We start from the raw sequence: 24,074 nt of genomic DNA on the forward strand, positions 1-24,074 counted from the left end.
AGGATGTGGGGGAGAAAGTTGCTGACAGGGAATCTGCCTGAGGATACTTGAATTTCTGCAACTGCCCTGCAAATGTGGCAGAAGGAGAGACCTGGAGAACCCGGGGGTAAGCGGGCAAGCTTCTCCCCCAGGGGTTCAGCCTCACCGGGCAACTCACGTAGCTCCAACACGCGGAAACGGGGTGGGCAGCGGGATCCCCCGCGGGACCAGCGCGGGGACATCCCTCATACGGGCTCCCAGGAGGGCCCCGAGCTCCTTCAGGTGCTGCACAACCTCGCTGCGGCCGGACGGAGGGTGAGGCTGCAGCAGCGAGGACGGTGCTGTGATCAGCCATGGAGCAAGGGCTTCCCTGACCGGGTACACAGGGTGTGGAGACATCTAGGCTGCGATCCAGGCTCCAGCAGCGCCCAAAAACAGTGTTTGAGATGACAGGAGCACAGAGTGGCTCCATGCAAGGCTGCAGGCTGGTGAAATATGTACCTGGGGCTCCGGTGGCCTCTGTTTCTCAAGCAGAGTGGAGAGCCAGGACAACTCCCTCTGCACATCCTGCGGACCTGGAGGTCCTGTGCAGCATCTCACCCAAGGGACGCCTAATCCAAATCAGCTCTCCCTGCCCCAGGGCACCCCAGTCCCACACGGCCCCAGGAGGTCACTGTCACTGTGCATTGGTTCAGCTATCCCCTGTCCAGGTCCCATCACTGACCTCAAGACCTCAGCTCTTCATACTCCTACCAGGGTTCATCCTCAACACCCAAATGCATCCAGGTATGTAACTGAAAATTGATTTATTTCATCGAAATCTTCTCCATTCTTTGCTTCTCCATGTAAAACTAACTCTTTCCTGCCATTTAAGCATGACCGTGTTTCACAACCCCCTCCACGGGCACTCCTGGGTTTGGATTTGGGATGCCCTCCTCCAACACCAGCACTGAGAGCACCACAGGGAAGCTCTTCCCCACCTGCCCTCGGGGGCAACCCCGCTGAGCCCGCCCATGGCCTGGAGACCTCCACACGTTTGTGACTCTCCTGCTAAAAGGGGTCACGGTTGCTTGGACTATTAAAACATTCATCTCCTTCCCATGTTCTCCCTGTGACGGTGTGTTCAGGAGCCACATGTTTTTGAAATCGATTACCTCCAGCAGACACTGAAGAAAGCAATGCAGCATCGGCAGCGCACAGGAAATTTAATAAACTTTCAAAGTGCCAAAAGCCGCAGGTCTGGGATGTCCACCGGACTCACTGGAGCTCTAGAAAACTGGTATTTCATAGTTTGTGATGTTCTCTTTTCCGAGGTTCCTGGTGGGGTGGCCCCATCAGGCTGGTGCCCACAATGTGTGTGTGAGTCGAGTGTCTGGAAAATTCCCCAGCAGACGCAGCCCCCAGCCCCTTGAGTTTGTAACTACACATGCTATAAAATCTTAAACACAGCAGTGCACTCCAAAGCTAGTCCTGGCTCTGGCCCCATAAGAATCAGTGAAGACTTTGGTGTAGATTACAGCCTGTAAAGCAGTTCCTAATGTCACTAGCCCAGCACCTTGGCGCGGGCAGATGAAGGCTTTTGGCTGTCTTGACGTTGTTTGTTTGAGTTTGTAGCCCTCACCTCCACGCTGCGCCCCTGCCCACGGCGCGGGGACGGACGCTGTGCTGAGCACGGAGAGGAGGTGCTGCCGAGGACCCGCCACGCGTGCCAAGGCCACCCCACCTCCTGGCCGCTCTCCACGTGGAAACCTCATCTGCTCCAGAACAAGGCGATGGCATCGGCCAAAGGCTGGCAGGGAGCAGGAACGCCGGCAGCAGCCGGCCCTCCATCCCTCCAACCTGCCCTGCTCGGATTGTCAATACAACGGTACTTTCCTAGAAAGCGTCAGTTAATTACACCCAAAACTGTTCTAAGGAACATACTGATTTTGAAACGTCAAGCACAGAAAACTTAGACCAGAGAAATGATGCCTGCTGCAGAGCATCCCCTTGCACCCGCCGGGTCTTGCTGATTTGAGACTGAACTTGTTCCCCTGATTTCCTTCATGGCTTCGCTCTGTGTGGGTGGAAATCTTGGAAAGACCAGGGTTTTTTGTTGGAAAGAGCCCCTCCTGGCCAGCCCCCCGACGCCACAGCACACGGGCAGTGATGAAGATGGAGCGGGCTGCGGTGAGACCGGCGCAGCGAGGAGCCTCCTGCCTGAGCCGAGTCAGACGCAGACGTGTCGTTTGACACACAGAGGGGACGACTCAATCGCGGGGACTCTGGGATGGACCAAGGGACAACCGGCCAGTGGCTGCATTAACCCGACTCGCTACAACCATCTATTATGGACCACATAAACACACCACTGATCAGCGTCATCCCGCAGCGTCTGCTCAGCTGATCAAACACTGTGACCCCCAAACTGGCGTCTCGTGTGTCTGCAGCCTTGTCTGCTGCCTCCAGCATCTCCAGCGCTGGCACTCGTGCACAAGCGAAGCAATTAGCACCGTGGGCTGTGTTTGCCAAGCGCAGCAGTGAAGATAAATCACCCTCCTGCACACGCCAGTGAAGGTGAGTTCCCGAGCCACCCGCCAGCTCCTGCACACGCGGTGACGGCAGCACGTTGTGGGGAGAGGGGGAGGCGCTGCGTCACCAGAAGGGACTTTCCACCCCATCCATCACGGATGGGCTTTTGTTTTCTGCCCGAAGTCAACTCCAGATGCTTCAGAGCAGGTTTCTGAAGCTCCAGGCAGGTGTGGGAAAAATGATCCTCAAACTCACCGAGTAATTTATGCAACAGGGAGGCCTGGGAGCGAGCAGGTGGAGGAGCTGGTGGTGGCAGAGAGGAGCATCTGCTCGGAAAGCTCCAGCAGTGCAGCCCGTACCCTGCTCTGCCAACACCCCCAACGCCCCACGCGGCAGAGGGAGAGAAATCCTGGAGAGCCGGCAGCTGGCAAAGCCCCCGCCATCTGGGAGCCCTGGCTGCGGACGGGCTCCCGCGGGCACAGGACAGGGGGCTCGGGCACGGAAGGTCCTTCCCGGGCACTGACCGCCGGGTCTGCAAGTGGGGGATGCGGCGGCAACAGGCTGGGCCACCAAGCAAGAGGAGCAGGGCAGCAAAAGTCAAGCAGCATCAGGTTTTGGTGGCAACGGCCGTGTGTAAGAGGCAGCCAGGAGGAAGGTGGGAGCTGGGGATGAAGGAAAGAGAAGAGGGGAGAGAAGATGGGCTGCAGAGCCCATGTGGGTCCATGTGGAGGGTAAGGTCTGGCTGCTAATGCTGGGTAAAACAGGTAGCCATGGGGATATCAAGGTTTCAGGAAGTTTGGGAGCCTGGAAGCAGGGCAAGCTGTCACAGAAACACATCCAGTAAAGTCCCCGAAAGAAGAAACCTGGGATTTATGGGACCTCAGGAACAGATCTAGAGTAGCTCTGCAGACATGCTCCCATTCGCTCTGTCACACAGGCAAACGGGCTTCTGCTCCAGCTCCTCCACGTAGGAGATGGTTCCGCAGCTCAGAACATCTCTGATTTTCCATCTAAACCAATCACCAGCCACTCTGCACCATCTGCTCTTGTCCTTCTGCTTTCGTAGCTCTTCTCTCTTTCTGGTGTCCTTCCAGCCCAGCACGTAGTGAGACTTTACTACAGCTCTGCCCGTAGCCCATTCTTCACAAGGTTCCATACTGAATTGTCGGCTGCCAGGTCCTGCTCAGCTGCCTCCAGCTCTCAATTACTGACGTTTTTGCTGTTGGGCCCCAAATGGCCTCACTCTTTCCGTTGTTGAATTTCACCCTGATTCTGTTATTCTACCTCTCAGCATCTTCCTGGAGGTATCACTGTCCTCTGCTGCCCCGGCAACGTTTGTGCCAGTTTTCTGCACAAGAAATACTCTTCCAGATTTGAAACACCAATAAGTATGAGATCAAGTTCCATGATCTCGGTCAGCCACCTCAGTGCCGCCTGGTGCTTCCCCATTCAGGTGGTACCATCTCCCATTTAGACAGCTCCTGGAAAGGCTTCCAGCTTTACTAAATCAGATCTTTTACTGGTGTCCAGACAAGCAGAGTCTACTGCATTTCCTTAGAAAATCAGTGATCTCATTGGAAAAAAGGCAAAAACAAGCTACACAGACTCGTGTAGAAGGACTTGATGGGTCCTCTGTCTCTTGATGTCTCAAGTCAAGACTGGTTGCCATTCTGAAAGATGTTGTAGCCAAAGACAGGACTGAACGTGAGGATAATAGAAATGCAGGTTGATCTAAAGCATCTCTTGGCTTGAACCTCTGAATCTCAGTATAACAAAGAGCAATGGCCACAAGTCATTGCTTGGGAGGTTCAGGTTGGATGTTGGGAAAGTTCCCTCACCAGGGGCTGGTGCAGCCTGGGACACGGCACTGAGAACATGGGGAGGTGTCTGCCTTTGGGGGTCACCGGTAATTGTCTCACCCAAAGCCTCGGCTGCCCTGCTGGCACAGGTGAGAGGTTGGACGAGAGATCCAAGATGCTGGGAAGCCACTATCCATCTCCTGCCTTTCATTTTTACACTGGAAGACAAGAAACAGACTCAGTCACAGCTTTTAAGGGTAGGGAAGCTCATTCTACCTCTTCAAGGTGATTTCTGCCTACGCTGTCCCAGGCTGCTGTTCCACAGACAGGGAAATCTCATCTGAACAATTCCCGACTGCAGCTGCTCAGGACCAGGCTGGGAGCAGCACCAGAGAGCAGGAGATGCCACGACTCCTGCTCGTGTCCAGGGGTGCAGGACCTGCTGCACACCCCTCTGAAGGAGGACGCCAGACAGAACTTCCGATGCAAAATCACAGAATCACAGAATGGACTGGGTTGGAAAAGCCCTCAGAGATCATCGAGTCCAACCCTTGGTCCAACTCCAGTCCATTGACTAGATCATGGCACTAAGTGCCATGTCCAATCTCAGTTTAAACACCTCCAGGGCCGGTGAGTCCAGCCCCTCCCCGGGCAGCCATTCCAATCCTGACCACTCTCTCTGTAAAGAATTTCTTTCTAATCTCCAGCCTCAATTTCCCCTGGCAGAATTGAAGCCCATGGCCCCTTGTCCTATTGCTGATGCCTGGGAGAAGAGCCCAATCCCCCCCTGGCTAGAACTGCCCTTCAGGTAGTTCTAGAGAGTGCTGAGCTCAGCTCTAAGCCTCCTCTTCTCCAGACTGAACAAGCCCAGCTCCCTCAGCCTCTCCCCATAGGGCTTGTGTTCCAGTCCCTTCCCCAGTCTTGTTGCTCTTCTCTGGACCCTCCAGCACTTCAATCTCTTTCCTGAGCTGAGGGGCCCAGAACTGACCACAACACTCCAGGTGTGGCCTCCCCAATGCAGAGCACAGGGGAAGGGTCACTGCCCTTGTCCTGCTGACCACGCTGGTTTGGATACAGGACAGGACACCATTGGCCTTCTTGGCCACCTGGGCACACTGGTGGCTCCTGTTGAGCTTCCTGTCCATTAGTCCCCCAGGTCCCTTTCTGCCCGACTGCTCTCCAGCCACTCTGTGCCAGCCTGGAGCGCTGCAGGGGGTGTTGTGGCCAAAGTGCAGGACCCGGCACTTGGCCTTGTTGAACTTCATCCCATAGGAATCAGCCCATTTTTCCAGTCTATCCAGATCCCTCTGCAGAGCCCTCCTGCCTTCCAGCAGCTCCACACTCCCTCCCAACTTGGTGTCAGCAGCAAATTGAAACCAATGAAACCAAGAAGGCAAAAGCAAGAGTCCAACGAGCACCAGGCCATCCAGTTCTCCTCTCCCTGCCTTGCCTGCAGCACAGCTGATGTGACCAGCAAACAGCAACGTGGACAAACGAGAAGTGCCAGTCCCTACCAACCGTGTATCTTCGCCTTGTCACCACCCTGGCTCTGCTGCTCTCTCCTCACCCTTCCATGCTCCCTGTTGCGTTTGGCAGTAAAGCTCATGGACCGTTTCTGCAAGGGATATCTTTTTTTGGTTGAAGGTAAAGGAAAAATCCTCCCTTATGGTGTTTGTGCTTCCTAGGATCTGTCTCACCCGTGCATCATTAATCATGGCTGAACTCACCAAGCTTTGCGTGAGGACAGGACTGGGCTGAGCTGTCCTTGGGTTCACAGGCACCTCTGGGTCTTGGCAGGACAGTGCTGTCCAAAAGACATTGCCTGTCTGGGGTGCGAGCTCCCGGGCTCTGATAGCATCTGAAGCACAAATTCAGACCCCAATGACGTCTGGCGTGAACTGGTGCACAGGTGTGAACCACACATCTCCCCAGCCAAACGACCCACGTCGCGACATGCCGCCATATGACACTGAGAATAATAATGCAAATAATCATAACAAGTTAGCTGGATCCATAGGGAGGGAGTAAACTCCAATAAACTCCACCGCTGCAGATGCTGCTCCTGATTGGTTTATCAGGAAAGTGCATCATTTTTTCCTGTCGCACACTAGTTGGTATTCACACTGTATTAGGTCCTTATTACTCTTTTTGGCTCTGTTTGCACCCAGGAGCCTCTGACATTAGAGTTAATCCTCCCTTCTTATCCCATGTGGCACCAGAGTCGCTCACAAAAGGGACACATCCCCAAAAATCTGGATGTTCTCTTTCCCCCATCATTGGGAGGTCTTGGTTTTCTCTCTGGATACTTGGGAGCCCAGGGCTTCTTCCTCCCTTCTCAGCTCGCAGACTGTAGCCACAGTCTGCTGTCAAGAGGTGTCTTTCCCACGGGCTGTTGAAGTCACCCCTGCCCAAGCAGCCCCCACCCGGGGCACGGAGCCTGCCCGCGGTGCGCATGGAGCCGCAGATCCTCCCAGCACCGAGCGTCCACCCGCCCCGATCCTCCACAAAGAATGGCCACAACTCAGCAAGCAGGGGCTGCGTGCTGTCACCAGAAAGAGGGCTGATGTCTGGGATGGCTCTCAATTAGCCAAGTGTCATTATCGCAAGCGCTGGGCCATGCCCAGCTCCTTGACCCCTGGCTTCCTCCTGTGCCTCCCCTCTTGGATGCTGGCACGGCTCTCAGCCACCCTCTTGGCACAGATCTTTTGTCCTGGCATGGCTGAGAAAAGGCTCTTGGTGGCACCCGATATCTGCGTGATGGGCTGGTTTTCTTGTTTTCTTTGGCCACATCATAGTCCCTTAAGACAGGACGGGCTGTGTCACATGGAAATCCCTGGATCTCCCTCCTGGGAGAGCTGCTGAGCTTTGGGGAGAGGTGCCGCTCAGCTGCAGGTGCGATAGGCGGGGGAAGCACAGCATGGAGCTGGGGTGCAAGGAGAAGCCTGGTGGGAAGAGCAGAGAGAAAACACAACCTGGCCTCAAAGGGAACAGGCTGCCAAGGGAGGTTGTGGAGTCTCCTTCTCTGCAGACATTCCAACCCGCCTGGACACCTTCCTGTGTAACCTCATCTGGGTGTTCCTGCTCCATGGGGGGATTGACCTGGATGAGCTTTCCAGGGCCCTTCAACCCCTCACATTCTGGGATTCTGTGATTCTGTGACAGGAGATAGTTCCTAGGAAGGCAGTGGGGACCACACAGAGTTTGCTGGAAGGGTTAAAATTGAGTTGGCTGAAGACCAGTCAAGGAGCAAAGAGGTGATGGGAAGGGAATGATTATTCCAACCTCTTTTTATTCCTATTCTGCTCTTTTTATTTCTGTTCTGATGGTCCTGGTCTTTACTAATTTCCTGTGCTTTGAAAAGGGAAGAATTGTTTCTCGTGTTCTAACAAAACTTGCCTTTCTGGAGGTTAAACACCTTTGGTCTATTTAGGACACTCTGCAAGAGAAAGGTCCAGGACCCCCCTCTGAGCACGGGCTGGCGCTGCCTGTCTCAGCTGCTCCTTCAGGCTGCTCGAACCCCGTGCAGCCCGACTCGAACACTGGATGGGGCATCCACACCTGCTCTGTGCAGCCTGTGCCAGTGCCTCACCACCCAGAGTGAAGGATTTCTTCCTCGTATCTAATGTAAATCTCCCCTCTTTCAGTTTAAAGCCATCACCCCTTGTCTAACACTTGTAAGAAGTCCCTCTCCAGCTTTCTTGTAGGTCCCATTTAGGTACTGGAGGCTGCCACAAGGTCTCCCCGGAGCCTTCCCTTCTCCAGGCTGAACACCCCAGCTCCCTTGGCCTGTCCTCACGGGAGAGCTGTTCCAGGCACAGCAACACGACTCGGTGGTTGTAGCCTTTGTCAAACTGCCTTGATTTTTCCCCTGCACTCAGGAGTCCAGCACAGTGCACGGAGGCACTGGGCTCAGCACCATCTGCAACAGATGAGATTAGTGTTAAACAAGACTGGAATTCAATGGGGACGCACGCTGTGTCCAGCACAATGCAGCAGCGCCTTAAAATTAGTAGATATCTAGGAGATGATATAAAAACATTGCTGGCAAACCATTCACAAAGTGTTCAAAATAGCAGTGTTGGGAATGACAGCTCTGTGGAGCAATGATCAATGGCTTGATGGCTGAGCCCATGGGAATGATTATAAGGTTGTGCTTGGGTCTGGCAACCAAAATACAGGTCGTGGTTGTAGAACGGGTGACTGCATCCAGGGAAGCGGCGTCTGAAGGGACCAAGACAGCAGCCAACAGGGAGGAAAGAGCTGCCCACACAGACAACTGTGATTGCACTTTACACTTGATGTGCAAAGGGAAGAGTGAGACCAGCAAGAAAAGCAGTTTATCTGCTACTGGGTACAATATCTAGCTCAAAACATGATGATGAGGAATATAGAGGTGTCCACAAAGAGCTATGGGAAGATCCAAATTGTGGAAAGCCACTTCATAGCAAGAAAGTGTGATTCAGCTTTGTCTAATTAGCTCTTACTTTCCCTTGAGAGATGATACCTGCCACCTGTGTCTACATGAAGAGAAATGTCCCATCACCACAAGACTACAGCAAAATAAGTTATCTTGATGTAAAGGCAAATGTTAGTGAAATCCAGACCTCACTGGAGAGCGGTACGACAGTAATGACCACAGATTGTTCTCTGGAAGAACAAGAAGGTGAATGGTGAATGGTGTCTCACCTTCTTTGGTCTCAAATTCCCCTTTCAGGATGATGGTCACCATGCTGTCACCCCAGTGCCGCTCTCCCAGCCACACTCAGTGCCTGCCCTCTGCATGCTCTGCAGGGGTTGTTTTCTTACTCTCTCACAGCAGCTTTCTCCTAGGGTGCTGAAGAATTTACGATACCAGCAGGTTTAAAATGCTGCTGGTGAGGTCGCATCTCAGCCCCGAAAGCACCAGGCAGAGGTGGGGCCCCGTCCCCAACAGTGGGGTGAACCTGGGCCATCTTGGAGCTTCCTTTGGAGCTGGGAGGTCCCTGAAGGCCAGCAGAGTGGGAGCTTTGCAGATGGCCATTGTCCAGCTACGGCAGGAGCACAACCCCGTTGGGTATTCGGTCCCCAGCGGCTGCTGAACCCCGACAAAGGCAGCGGGAGGCTGCAATCGCCATCCCCACACTCAGCCCTCCCTCCGCTCGCTCCCTACAACACCCTCCGTTCTCCTGTCCCAGCTCTGCCTTTGTGTCTGCAGCTTCTCTTACCAACTTCTAATGATCTACATCAAGGCTGCCAGGCGGTGGGAGTGCAAGCAGAAGAATTCGGAGCCTCTAATTACAGAGGAATTAGCAAGCAGACAGTTACTGTTTAGTGCTAATGAACAGATACATTAAGAGAGACATCGCACAGGCTGAGGAGTGTGAGCCCTGATTATAAAGGAGCGTCAAAGAAGGAAAACACAAGGAGGAGGATCCAGGGGACTGAAAAGGATTCACCTGCAACTCAGCTCCCTGGTTTTGCTGAGCTGGAAGTAGCCCCAGGCAGTACATTAAGGTAGCAATCACACCATGTAACTGCGAAGTGCAAAATCTGAGCATTAAATAACTCGCCTATAGCGTGGGACGATGCTGGGGGTGTGCAGAGCCCCTTCCCAACCCAAGCAGCATCGCACCCACCCCGTCTCCATCAGCCTTCTCTGTAAGGGAACCTGCAACAGGTCACCATCCCAGCTCCTCTGTCCTCGTCACGTGCGAACGTGTTCCTGTGTGCAGTCAAAGTGGGTCCGACGCTACGCTAAACCTGCCTTCGGGGCTGCGATACTGCATTGAGAACACCGAGACCCCGCGGCTCCTGAGCCAACTCCAGATCACAGGTCAGTCTGCCAGTTCATGTGCAACCAAGACATTCCTATAGGTTACCTCTGTCCCAGAGCTCTGCATGTCCAACCAAGTGATGCCCACATCAACACCTCCCGCCCCTGCAGCCAGCACACAGCAGCCTCCAGGCAATTCAGTGGAAACGCAATCATGCACGACTGCTGAATTCAGTCTTGAAGGTCCGGGGCGGCCTGGGGCATGTCCACACTCCCCACACAGTTGCTGCAGTGCTCAGAGGGACCACAGGCACTCGCTCCCACACGTGTTTGTACCTTACTGGCGTGCTTCCCCCGTGCAGTGGGATTAAGCAAAGCCCCGCTCTGTGCTGCAGCTCCAGGTGGGCCGGGAGAGCAGCGGCTCCGTGGGACGCGCTGCAGGAGCGGCCCTGCCCGCCACCCGACACAGCCCCAGCAGAACCGCCCTGCGCAGGAGGAGCGCAGCAACCCCCAGCCAGCACAGGGCTGGAGACCCCAATGACACCCTGCCAGCTCTGCTGCTTGGTCTTCACCCAGGAGACTCTGCAGCAGCACAGGACCTGGAGCTGCTTTATGGTCATCCCATATATCCACCTCCCAGCCACTCTTCTATGCAGCTTTCCTCTCCTTTCATGCCTGTCCTGGCTTTCTCTGCAGTCAGAGCAGAGATTGCAGTTTGTGTCAAAATGCTGGAGCTAATCTTCCCTGCTCAGGAACGAGGAGCGGGAGCTGCAGAAGGCTGCCAGCAGCTGCTGTTGGCAGCACAGCAAGGCTGCACGCAGCCGGGGCTCCCAGCACTGGAGAGGGATGCTGAGACACCAGGGGACAGGGCCATGAGCTGTTCTGCTGCGGGGACAGGGCGGGCAGCTCTGCCTTGAGGCAAAGTCCAGATTTCACAGAGATAAGGGATATTTTTCACACCCAAGGCCTTGGATTCATCCTGGAAGTGCCAGGCCCATGCACTTTGGTCAGCAGCAGCATTACAGAGCAAGCAACACCGTCGAATCATAGAACAGTTTGGGTTGCAGTGCCCTTCCCAGCTCCCCCAGTGCCCCCCCTGCCATGACAGGGACATCTTCACCAGCTCAGGTGCCTTCATCACAATCACAAGGGTGTCCTCAGCTCATGTCCACACTGGTTTTGACAAACCTCCCTTTCACATTTCTCACCTGCTTAACTGATCATAATAATAGAGAGAACGACTCTCTAAGCTCTTTTTCCTTTGGAAGTCACAGAACAGTTTGTGTTGAAGGGACCTTCCCAGCTCCCCAGTGCCCCCCCTGCCATGACAGGGACATCTTCACCAGCTCAGGTTGCTCAGAGCCCCGTCCAGCCTGGCCTGGGATGTCTCCAGGGATGGTTCAGCCACCACCTCTCTGGGGACCTGGGCCAGGCTCTCACCACCCTCAGGGCCAACAGTTCATTTCTCATGTCCATGCCACATCTCACCCCAGCTCTTCTCCACTTCCAAGCCCTGCTCACCCCGCAGGGTTTCACCTGCACCTCTTGCCCAGGAGATCCCTGCCCACACCTCCCCTTGCGGGTCAGCTCTGCCGGGAGACGCGGCTCCGCATCTTACCGGCCTGGTTGGTGGTGATGTTCACTGATGCGAACTGCGGGGAGAAGGGGCTCTGGTCGGTGACGCCGTTGACCGCCTGGATCTCGAAGGTGTACTGCGTGTGGGCCAGCAGGTCGCTGATGTAGATGCGCGGCTCCGTCAGGCCCAGCTGGCGCGGGGCGAACTGCACGTTGTCCCCGCAGCGCGTGCAGGCCCCGCGGCCGGAGCCGCAGCTCTTGCAGATGATGTTGTACACCAGGTCCTCCCGGCCCCCCGAGTCCCGCGGCGGCGTCCACTCCAGCATCAGAGAGGTCTCGTTCACGCTGGAGATGACGGACTGGGGGGCAGACGGGATGGCTGGAAAGGGAACAGACGGAAGGTGTAAGAGCCGGAGCCCTGCTCATGGAGCAGCTGCACCCGCTCCGCACCCCCGTCCCCGCACTGAACCGGGCGCTTCTGCTGGCGTCAGGGATGCGTGGCCAAGCTGGACAGCCAAAGGCAAGAGCGGGAACAAAACCTGTCCTCTTACCCCTGGCTAATTTGATTACGTGGCAACCCTTGGCAAAATCCCCCTGTTGTTTTTTGTAGTGTTTGTGATTCCTGGCCCTTGCACTAATCTCCTGTGTGTCAGCTCGCAGGTCTTATCATCCAGGTACAGCCGCGGAGTGAAGTCATCCCACTGCCTACAACAGCACAAAACCCCCTGAATTTCTGTCCCCTTTGCACATGCAATGTCTGCAAGACACACGCCTGCAACGCTCCTCTGGACGAGCTGCTCTGAGCCCCCTGGACTCCCCCAAACCCTCCCCGAGGCAGATGCCTTTGTTACACATCGCTCGGTGCTGTGACTGGTGCGTCTCCGTCCCCTCCACATGCAGCCACCCCTCCCCAGTTGCCCAGAACCCACATACTGGTGCACGGCATGTCGACAGGATCGGCGTCTGCCCGGTAATATCCGTTCCGGCACACGCAGTTAGTGGCCCCTTCCGAAGTCGTCCGGCTGTTAATGGGGCAGTGGACGCATCCTTCGTCCCCTTGGCTGGCCTTGAACGTCCCCGACGGGCAGCCTGGAAGAGAACCGGGAGCAGCGGTGAGTGGGGAGGACGGGCCACCCCCAGCCCCGCAGCGCGGCCAGGAAACACCCTCGGGGCTTCGCGGGGTCCAAAGCCAAACCCTGACAACTGCAAGTAAACGAAGCGGAGAAGGAGCAGCTGCTGGAGGCTCTGAGGCCGGCGCTGCCTGTCGGGATGGGGAGACACCTCCCCGCGAGTTCCCAACCACCGGCCAGAACAGGGGCCGCTCAGGGAGTCTGGCGAATACAAATGGGATTTTTAGCTGCTGTCACGCAAGGAGATGCAAGCAGCTGTGCCACATCAGACCAAAGGTCCACGGTCACCACCAGCCCAGCAGTGGCCACCCAAGGAGCGGGGCACGAGCCACACACACACACGTTGCCCATGGGACTGTCCCACCCCCCGAGGAGTCACAGCTCAGGGACTTTCCAAGAGGCAGCTCTCTGCATGTGACACCCCTTGTGTGCTGCTTCTTCCACTACGTTATCCAGTTGTTTTTTCATGCCATGCAAATGTTTTGCCACCATTTTATCCTGCAGCACGGAGCCTCGTGGTGTAACTGTGTGCTGCTCCGGCCTCCTGCTTCGGAGCTGGAGCTGCCGTTCCCTTTGCTGCAATCTCACACTTGCATTGGCACTGAACATTCAGTTGCCATCCACCTTCTCTATGACCATTTCAGTACTTAAAAGGGCCCTACGAGAAAGAGGGAGACAGACCCTGCAGCAGGACAAGGGGTGATGGTTTGAAACTAAAGGAGGGAGATTCAGGCTGGACATGAGAAGAAATTGTTGGCCCTGAGGGTGGTGGGAGCCTGGCCCAGGTTGGCCAGAGAGGTGGTGGCTGAACCATCCCTGGAGACATCCCAGGCCAGGCTGGACGGGGCTCTGAGCAACCTGAGCTGGTGAAGATGTCCCTGCTCATGGCAGGGGGGGCACTGGGGAGCTGGGAAGGGCCCTTCAACACAAACCATCTGTGACTCTATAACTCTGTAGCCCCTGGGGATTCACAAACCTCCATCATGCCCCAAGCAAGCTGCATAACAACATCCACTATTTTATTCTCTACTCTTTTCTCATAATTAGCATTGTCCAAATTGTTATTTAACCAACGTACCAACCAGACTACCTATTATAGCCCCACGGTCTCTTTCCTGAGAGACACCAGCCAACTCACAGCCTCTGTGCACCCATGTGTGGAGATGGGGTTGTCTTCTCCCACTTGCATCACCTCATGTCTATTGAGTTCCAGTTGCCTTCTCACGGCATCTCATAACGTCCTTCTGCAACTCCCCACAGCCAGTACTTGTCTTCACTGCTCAATATCACAAGCGAATCCTCACTCCTGTCCCGACGGCAGCGGCGTGCGGGGTTCTGCCCGCCCTGGGGCTCAGACCCTGGATCCTCACAGAAGATGCTCCACCAGCAACAGCCGCTCACAACCGCGTGTTGAGCCGGGCAGGTGGGCGAGGGTGGTGAAGGCCGGACCACAGTGTGAAATACAATATTAACAGATACGGCACAGGTGGCTAAAGATATCCATGCAAAGCTTTAAACACCAGCAAGTCCCTTCCAAGGCGAGGGATCAGCAGGGTCAGAGCACTCATCACCATGGCTCTCGGTGATCGCTCTTGGTTGAGCTGTTAAGTTCTTGTGCGGCACCAAGAGCCCGGGGGTGGCAGGTGGTTCCTGCTCCCAAATGAGTTAAACAAACTTCTACTGCAGTTTGCTGCCAAGGCTTTTGGGAATGAGACGGATCAGAAAAGCAGCCTGGGAAAAACTTACGCTCGGGGTTGCTGTAAGCAAGAGCTATTACTATGATTATCTATTTTTTTCTTGGAATAAAAATCTAGGTTTTTCTTTCAGTTTGCATCTCCCTTCCTTCAAAATTATCTGGAGTTTCCAATGAGAAAAGCTCAACTGAAAAAATACCAGCAGCTTTCCTGCTTGCAAAGTCCCTCCTGACTCCCACGGTCAAAGATCTGTTGAAAAACAGGGTTCTCCTCGTGCTCGGGGATCTTTGCGCCTCCGCCGTCCCCGTCCCCACACGTGTGACTCCATTGCCGACCCTATTCCCAGCGGTACAAACTCTACACCCCTCAGTACAAAGCCCCGCGGAGGGTGTTAAGCTGTCGGGAGAGGGGCCGGCTGCGTGTTCTCCGTTACACAGCAGTGACGGTGGCTCCGCAGCTGGAACGGTAACGGGGTCCCCCTGCTAATACCCATTTTTGAAACACGATAAGACCAACACACAGAATTGCTCCAGTCTGACATCCAGGGTGAAATATGGGGTCATTTGATCAAAGATGTTTTCAGACACAGGCCTCTTTCACCTTCCCAAGGCTTATTTTAAAAATAACAACTTTCCTATAAGGTTTCTTCTGCATCAAGATAGAGATACATCAAAAAAAATGCCTCTGCTGATGAGATTTAGTGAGTGGCCCTGAGAGACAAACCCCATTCCCCAGGTTTGGCTGGCACAGGCTAACAGCTGCAATTAATACATGTGCTGCTCTGAGAGCCAGGCAAAAATCAGGGGCTTACCGATCGCTCACCAAAAACACCAAGCGGGGATGTTAAAACCCATTGCACACACTGTCAAAACGCAGCCAGAAGTTTTGGCAACGTTCTTCCTCCCCAGGAGGTCCCGCACACCGACACGGGATAAAATAATCCTGGAAAATCAGAACTTCTCCCAAGATAATTGTTCTGAAATCACGCTGAAAGACGGGAAAATCACTGAAATTCGATGCAAAGCCGGCCTTTGTTTTTTTTTCTTCTCCTCGCAAGTAATGACAACCTCCAGAAGTAAAATAAACCAACATTGTGTTTGAAACTGTTCTGTTCCCTCCAGGTCTTCCTCTGGGTGAGAAAGCAGCTTTTAATTTGGAATCCATCCAAGTTCTTGCTTCCAGAGTAAACAGCACATCAAAAGTGAAATCTTCACAGGGGGTTGAAGCCCCTTCTACGCGCACAGCGCGGATGGACTCACCGCTTGCTGGAGGACACAGGACACCCCAGCGCTGCCCCGGGGGGCGACAGCACCTTTGGGACACGCTGTGATGAGGGCAGAGCATCCTGAGAAACTCCCCTTGGGAAGAGGGAACGGACGCAGTGCAATCACAGAGATCTGTACTGTATCAGAGCATCCCTCCTCCAGGAGGGCGGTTGCCGTGGCAGCGGCTCCGGCCCCATCGCTGCGGCAGGGGCGCTTTGCAGCTTCCCCCGTGGTGGGTTCCCGCATCTCTGGCACCAATCGGACGATGCTAATAGGGGTTCACAAGAGACAGATGGACCTTTAATTGCCTCGCCGCTGCACGCAGGCATGGATGGCTGCCTCGCTGGGTCTGGCTTGGAGACGGCAGCGGGTCTGCTAACAGCACTGGCTGTGGATCTCAAACAGACCCGGAACGTCTGAGCAGCACCGGGTGTCCTTGTTTACCATCCACTCATTCCCTGGTTGTACCTGGGAACACGCTGCTTTGGGAAGGGAACGGCACGGAGAAGGACCCACGGGGCGTCCTGCCCTCTGCTGCAGGAAGACCAGGCTGGGGATGTGGGGGGCAAGAGCACCCCAGGCTCCAGCATCTGCTGCTGGAGGCGGCGCTGGCACCAGCTCCAGCCCCCCCACCCCGGGGTGCTGCCCGCCCGGGGCAGCTCGGGGGAGAAAGCATCTCGTGTGTCAGCCTGAAGGAAAAGCCTTTGGCCAAACGTGCAGGAAAGGTCACAGAGAGGTTCCCTGTTTGCTGGCCCCACGTCCCACCGCCTCTCTCTAACCAACTTTTTAATTAATCCAGTATGATCTGCGTAGGCTCCAAACAGGCTCCTCCGCATCTAAAACTGTCCTGGCCCTCACAGCCCGCCCCACGCCACTTCTGCAAACAGCTCATAGCAACCAGCTCTCTCTTGCCATAAAAGTTCCTAAAATGGCACCTTCGGTCTGTGCTAAGGGCTCTGAGGACGGGTCCTCCCGGCTCCCCGTGCCTGCCTTTGTTTCTGCTGGCAGCAGGGCTCCTTCCACTCCAGCAAGGCGTTTTTAATGGCTGATGGAAAACAGGCAGCCCTGGCTCTGTCAGGGAGGATCTGCCAAGAGTCTTAAATCCCCGCCTTATCTTCCAGCTGCCTCTGTGCTCCCCGCGGGGCAGAGCGGGGGCAGGCAGGCTGGCTCTGCATCCCCGCATCCTCAGCATCCTGGTGCCGCGGTACCCGGAGCGGTTCACCTCGGTACCCAGAGCGGTTCACCTCGGTACCCGGAGCAGTTCACCTCGGTACTCGGAGCGGTTCCCCTCGGTACCCAGAGCGGTTCCCCTCGGTACCCAGAGCGGTTCACCTCGGCCGCATCCCGCCGCTTGCCCTGCCCCGTGATTTTGGGAGCCCCCCCCCCGCCAGCTCTCCCTGCTCCCACCGGCATCCTCATCACCTCACAAACCCCACGCAAGCCTCTGGCGCCCTTGGCCACACACCACGGGACTGCCCCTGCGCCGACCCCGCACCGAATGGGTGCCAGCGATTGGAAAAAGGAAAAACAATGTCCGGGGCCGTGCCAGGAGGAGCTTGGCCAGCACGTCACAGGAGGTTTTTTTACCACTGCCAGGCACTGGGGACGCTGCCACAGCTTGTTTGGGGTTGCCCAGTTCAAGGGTGATGTGGAGGAACAGAAGAGTCAAGGGGATCACCAAGATGGCCAGTCCTGGGGCATCCGAGGAGTGGGTTAACTGGGGCAACGGGGGATCTAACGGCAGCTGCAGCTATTTGGGGCCAGATGATGCAGAGCAGACAGACCTGAACACTTCTCGGAGTGCCAGAGCGCGTAGTGACAGACAAGGGCCACAAGTTCAGACTGGACTTTAGGAGAAGCTCCTTCTCCATAGGACGGTGCAGCCCTGGGACAGGTCACACAGGGGTGGTAGATCTTCCTTGGGGTGGACTGCTCATGGCTGTATCTGGGTATTTATGATGTCCTATGCTGAAGGCTATTTCTGAATTTACCCCTTTTCCCTTCCATCAGCCATGCCTTTCTTACAAGATGAGATGCATGTTGCAATGACATTGTCACTTTTTCCATATTCTGCCCATGCTGTCCCCTGTGCCCTGACTCTGTTTCAGCCATGCATGCGAAGGGCCCTCACCAGGTCCCTCAGACCAGCGAGAACACCCAGAGCTGCATGAGCTCACACGCATTCCCCTTGCCAGAGCTGTGCAGCCTCCTCGGGACCAGAACGGACAAAACACTTCGTGTCACCTGCACGAGTTGCCCATTCTCCGCTTGTCCATGTCCCCAGGTGCTCACACAATGGTGTTTGTCAGCTGAGCTGGCCAGCCCAAAGGAGCAACGCTGCCCATTGCCAGCAGGTCTGCTTACGCTTGTGCCGTGGCCTCTCCAGCATGGACATGTTAGAGCTGGAGGACCCAATCCTGCCCTGCAGGACCGCGGTGCAGGAGGCAGCTGGTAACAGCCGAGCCCCTTGGACTTGGCTTTGGAGTTGGCTGGGAGCTCTGAAAGAGAAAGATCTTGGACCTCTAGGTGCCAGCTCTCTCCACTCATCCTCCCCGGGGCTGCCCAGGTCCTCCGGTTTCCCTCCTGATAAATTTAATTAGCAGCCTACACTGTTACCTCATACTTGAGATAAGCAATTAATCCCATTGCCAGGTGCTGTCACTGCCAACACTGACAGCATTCGGAGAGCAGAGGATGGAAATAAAGAAGGGAAAACAGGGTTAAATGGGATTAACTGAAGGGGAACGCGGAGCTCAGCTGACTTCTGTGATGTGGATTAAAGACTTGTCAATGAAGGAAGAAGAAGTCGCAATGCAAATGTTCCTGTTTAACCCCATCATTCTCTACAGGACAGAAACAGAAGTGCATGGCACAGGCCTGCAAAAGCCTCCTCCCATTGCTGGCAGCTCTAAACAGGCCCCCATGCTGTTGACTGGACCAGCAAGCTGCACCTCCCCAGCCCCCCAGCACAGGAGCTGCCGGGACTCCAAACCCACGGCCCCTACACTGGTGCTCCCCAGAGGTGCCCCCAGGCCACCTCATCCACCTTCCAGCTTCAGCCCAGGGCTCCTGCGACACAGCACCGCGGAAGTGCCCCGGTAAGGATTGCCAGGCTGCCCCTGCCCGTCTGCAGCTCACGGCCGGTGGTGTCGTATCCTCACCATCACTCAGTCCACACCTTTCACTCGGTCCGCAGGCAGGTGCAGAGGGGCAGCACCGGGGCAGCGTGGGACTGTGACAAGACCTTAGTACTGGGGTGTGACCGAGATTTGGAGGGGACTGGGTGAGGCAGAGTGATGCCCTGTTTTGGGAGGTCCCCAAAAGAGCACACTGGAAGGTGCTGCAAGGGACAAACAGTCCCCATCCTTCTAGCCAGGCTGTCCTCAGCGTGGCTCCAGCAAGATCCAAAGACCAGGGGAACTGCACGGACCAGGGATTCAGCCTTTGGACACCACGGCACAAACCGATGCTGGTCATCATACAGTGACTCGGCAGCACAGCCTGGGCCAAAGCCAGACAGGTATAGTCACCGAATCCCAGAATGTCAGGGGTTGAAGGGCCCTGGAAAGCTCATCCAGGTCAATCCCCCCATGGAGCAGGAACACCCAGATGAGGTTCCACAGGAAGGTGTCCAGGCGGGTTGGAATGTCTGCACAGAAGGAGACTCCACAACCCCCCTGGGCAGCCTGGGCCAGGCTCTGCCACCCTCACCGGGAACAAGTTTCTTCCCATATTTCAGCGGAACCTCCTGTGTTCCAGTTTGCACCCATTGCCCCTTGTCCTGTCACTGGTTGTCACCAGAAGAGCCTGGCTCCATCCTCCTGACACTCCCCCTTTCCATATTGATCCCCATGAATGAGTCCCCCCTCAGTGTCCTCTTGTCCAGCTCCAGAGCCCCAGCTCCCTCAGCCTTTCCTCACACGGGAGATGCTCCACTCCCTGCAGCATCTTGGTGGCTGCGCTGGACTCTCTCCAGCAGTTCCCTGTCCTGCTGGAACTGAGGGGCCACAGCTGGACACAAGATTCCAGGTGTGGTCTCCCCAGGGCAGAGCAGAGGGGCAGGAGAACCTCTCTGACCTACTGACCACCCCCTTCTAACCCACCCCAGGTACCATTGGCTTCCTGGCCACAAGGGCCCAGTGCTGGCTCATGGTCACCCTGCTGTCCCCAGGACCCCCAGGTCTCTTTCCCCTACGCTGCTCTCTAACAGGTCATTCCCCAACTTATACTGGAACCTGGGGTTGTTCTGCCCAGATTCAAGACTCTACACTTGCCCTTGTTCTATTTCATTAAATTTCTCCCTGCCCAACTCTCCAGCCTGTCCAGGTCTCTGATGGCAGCACAGCTTCCAGTGTCAGCCACTCCTCCCAGCTTGGTGTCATCAGCAAACTTGCTGACAGTCACTCTATTCCCTCATCCAAATCATTGATGAATATATTGGATAATACCGGCCCCAGCACTGCCCCCTGAGGCTCTGCACTGGATACAGGCCTCAGCTGGACTCTGCCCCATTGACCACGACTCTCTGGCTTCTTCCCTTCAGCCAGTTCACAGTCACCTCACTACCTGATCATCCAGACCGCACTCCCTTAGTTCAGCTGTGAGGATGCTGTGTCAAATGCTTTACTGAAATCAAGATAGACCACATCACTGCTTAGCCATCATCTATCGTTCCCTGCTCTTCTGCAAGAGCATCCCCAGCCTGCTTGCTGGGCCAGCCTTGGGCAGGCAGCACCTCACGCAGACCCTCCCAGCTCTCTGCAGTGCCCACAGCAGCAGCAGGGCTGAGCCCCAGCCTGGGAGAGCCGTTGTGCCGGGGGCTTGCCGGCAAATCCCTCCTGCAGCTTCCACCAGGTTCGCAAGGTCACGTCCCCGCCAGCACTGCTCAGAAGTTCAGGCATCTGGTGAGACCGCGCACCTGTGGGCACACACCTGCGAGCCCCCCCGGCCTGCTCTGGGCGGCACATCCATCACGGGGACGGGACTCAGCTGTCACGGAGAAACGCCTGGAATTCCTCACCTGCCCGGTCAGCCTGGTGCAGCCTCCTCAACCTGCCATGGGGCTCTTAAAGAGAAACGGAGAGCTTTCCGTCCCTGCCTGAGCGTGGGGGTGCTCGCAGCATCCTCCGGTTACAGACAGCGAGTACCACGATCCCCCATTTCTGCCGGAGCTGCTCAGTGGACACCCCAGAGGAGAGGGCTTCCCTACCCAAAGGAGACGTGGAACTGTGTGTTCACCACATGCTGTAGACCACAGGCGACCAACCGCATGAACTTTAACAAGGGCAAGCTCTGGGTTTTGCATCTGGGACACGGCAAACCTGGTTGCACAAACAGACTGGGGGACGAGATGCTGGAGAGCAGCTCCATAGAGAGGGCTCTGGGGTTCTGGTCAATGGCCAGTTGAACATGAGCCACCAGTGTCCCTGGAGCCAAGAGGGACCCGTGTCCTGGTGCATCCAGCACAGCACGGCCAGCCGGGCACAGGGGGATTGTCCTGCTCTGCTCTGGCCTCATCTACAGCATTCACTGTGTGCAGGGCTGGGGACACGGGATAAAAGGAGATAAAGCTACTGAGAGTGTCCAGAGGAGGGACACAAAGTTGGTGCAGGGTTTAGAGGGGAAGCCGTGTGAGCAGCGGCTGCAGTCCCTGGGTTTGCTCAGCTGGAGCAGAGCAGCCTGAGGGCAGAGCTCATGGGCTGCAGGTTCCTCAGCAGGAGCAGGAGGGGCAGGGTGAGCTCTGCTCTGTGACAGTGACAGAGCCCAGGGAACGGCAGGAGATGTGCCAGGGAGGGGCAGTGGGACATGAGGAAAAGGTTCTTCCCCCAGAGGTGCTGGACACTGAACAGGCTCCCCAGGGAGGTGTCACAGCCCCAACCTGACGGTGTTCAAGAAGAGACTGGACAACGTCCTCAGACACACGGGGTGACCTGTGGGGTGTCCTGTGCAGGGACAGGAGCTGGAACCCATGATCCTGTGGGTGCTGCCAGCTCAGGACATTCTGGGGTTCTGTGAACCCATGGGCAGGGTTCAGAGCTCACTTGCAGTGTCACCCCTGGGTGAAGCCAACACCAGAGGTGAGGTGACAGGTCAGGAGCACAGCTCTGGTGGCAGCAGATGCTTCGTCCCTCCTCGTTCCTGCAGACACTCCAAGAGCACCCTAGGACGAAGCTCCAGGACCACGCTCAGTGTGTCACCCACCGCTCTGGGGACACTGGGTGCTTCTGGTCTGGGAGCAACCCCGGTCCCAGCTCACGGGGCGATCAGGACACTGCAGCACCTGCCCAGTTCCACCGCACACCGTGTCTGGCAGCTCGGCACGGACCCGGACACGCTCACGTGCGCGGGGCAGATGTACCAGACGAGGTGCCACACCATGGGGCTGTTGCTGTGCAGTTACACGCCACCAGACACACCAAATGTCACGTTCTCCTTGTTCGGCCTCTCGTTTTCTTCAGGTGCAGAGGATGGACTGACGTGTTTTCCACCCTCTGACTGCAAGACTGCAGGGGTAGGTTTTTTTTGGTTTTGCTTTAGATTCTTTACAATATCCTCATTTATTTTATTTTGATATATTTAAAACTGCTTTTCAGGAAGCAGCATGTCCTTTTGCAATAGGCGTACACACTGCAGCTCCACATACTGAAGGAGAGTTGTGTAAACGGTAAGCCAGCTTTCTCCAAGTGGTCTCCAGAAGAATTTAGGACTTTCACATTTTGTTGCTTTGTTTGGTCTTTGTTTAAGTGTTTCCCAAAGCTTCTGCCTGGGAGAGCTGTGCTGCGTTAACCATTACGGGAACGGCTCCCAACCCTTTAACGCAGGGAAAGAAGAAAACCAAGCAAGTGGTGACATCAAAGTTGCACTGATGGAAAACCCCTAATCCTATAAACCCTTCCCGCTTTAATTGGTGTTAAAACAAAGATAATCTTATCTCAGCCCTATAAAAGAAGGGATAGGATGTACTCTCTAAAAGCCTCTCTAAAAGCCCTCATAAACTTGACAAACATTCCGTGTTCCCAGCCCGAGGAGAACAGCTTTAATCCTAAAGGAAACATGAAATAAAAATGGCGCTTTTCCTGGGCAAGACCCCTTTGAGTGGACGGTCTCCATGTCCCCGTGTGAATCCAGAGTCACTCCCTGGCCCCACAGGGCTGCTGGGGATGGACACGCGTCCACCAAGACCAGAGACCCGGGGACCGAGCACCAGGGCCCAGTGTCTGCACATCCCCAGGTACGAGCAGAGCCGGGATCAGGCCTGAGCGGCCTCGTTTCTCCACCTCCAGGGACTCCAAGAGCATCTGTGGCTGCTCAAGTGTTTTATCTGCGAACCGTTTGTCTTGACCCATCTCCCTCACCCCAGAGGTCGGAGGAGCAGGTTTCAGGGTCAGGGGTGCAGAGCCTGGGACGGGGTCTCTGAAGGACACCCCAGGCTGACCCAGAGCCCTTGGCCAGAGTGCAGAAGTGCTGACAGCAGCATTCCCAAATCACTCTGCCACCATTTCCCACAGTGTGAGGACCAGTGGCCCTCATCCCGTCCTCTCCGTTTCCCTTTCCCTTTCCCTTTCCCTTTCCCTTTCCCTTTCCCTTTCCCTTTCCCTTTCCCTTTCCCTTTCCCTTTCCCTTTCCCTTTCCCTTCCCTTTCCCTTTCCCTCTCCCTCTCCCTCTCCTCTCATCATCTCCATCTCCATCATCTCCATCTCCTCCTCCCTCTCCAGCAGACACTGCAAACCCCTCGGGGTGCAGCTCCCCAGGGAGCCTCTCCAGGGCACAAGCAGCTTTTCCAGGTGGAGGTGGCCAGGAAAATTTGGAGTGGGCATGTTTAATCACTACATTTTAACACCGCTTAGCACCCAGTTTAGACGAGTTTAAAACACGCCAGCTGGTTAAGTGCCAGCAGCCGCTTTCCAGATGACAACATTGTTCTTTGTCAGCACTAGGTGCTGAGTGGAGCTGGCATAAGGGCTGATTAAAAATGGTTAGTTATGGTGGTTTAAATCACTGGGGGTGTAGCTGCACGGTAACTTTCCTTTCCAGCCCGCGGAGAAGCTGCGGGCAGGCAGCACCGCATGGGACGGGACGTCACAACTCCGCGCTGTCCACCTCCACCGACCAAAACGCCCTGAAGCTGGAACACACACTTGGGAAGGGTGAAACCAAGGAGAGCCACCCTTCCTCCAACACGAGCTCCCAAGTGCTCTGGCTCTTGTGAGACCTGTGTGGAGCACTGGGTCCAGTTTGGGGCTCTCCAGTGCAAGGAAGGGACTCCAGGGGATGTCACCGGGACAGCTGGGGTGGGCCAGGACAGTCTGAGGGGCAGATGTGAGCCTGCAGAAGAGAAGGAGAAGGAGGAGAAGGAGGAGAAGGAGGAG

General features: G+C 55.7%; 1 protein-coding gene across 4 annotated transcripts in view; it reads right to left on the reverse strand.

Annotated features, from left to right (window-relative positions):
* EPHB2 (EPH receptor B2) overlaps positions 1 to 24,074 on the reverse strand; it is a 106,383-nt gene that overhangs the window by 40,865 nt on the left and 41,444 nt on the right. For all 4 annotated transcript variants that reach the window (XM_082069709.1, XM_082069707.1, XM_082069708.1 and 1 more), the window contains exons 3-4: positions 12,550 to 12,705; positions 11,660 to 11,995 (exon numbers count right to left, since the gene is read on the reverse strand). In XM_082069709.1, coding sequence (XP_081925835.1) covers positions 11,660 to 11,995; positions 12,550 to 12,705 — 492 coding nt within the window. The remainder of the gene's footprint in view (positions 1 to 11,659; positions 11,996 to 12,549; positions 12,706 to 24,074) is intronic.

Source organism: Streptopelia decaocto (genome assembly GCF_964273445.1).
Source record: "Streptopelia decaocto genome assembly, chromosome: 20".
Lineage (NCBI taxonomy): Eukaryota > Metazoa > Chordata > Aves > Columbiformes > Columbidae > Streptopelia > Streptopelia decaocto.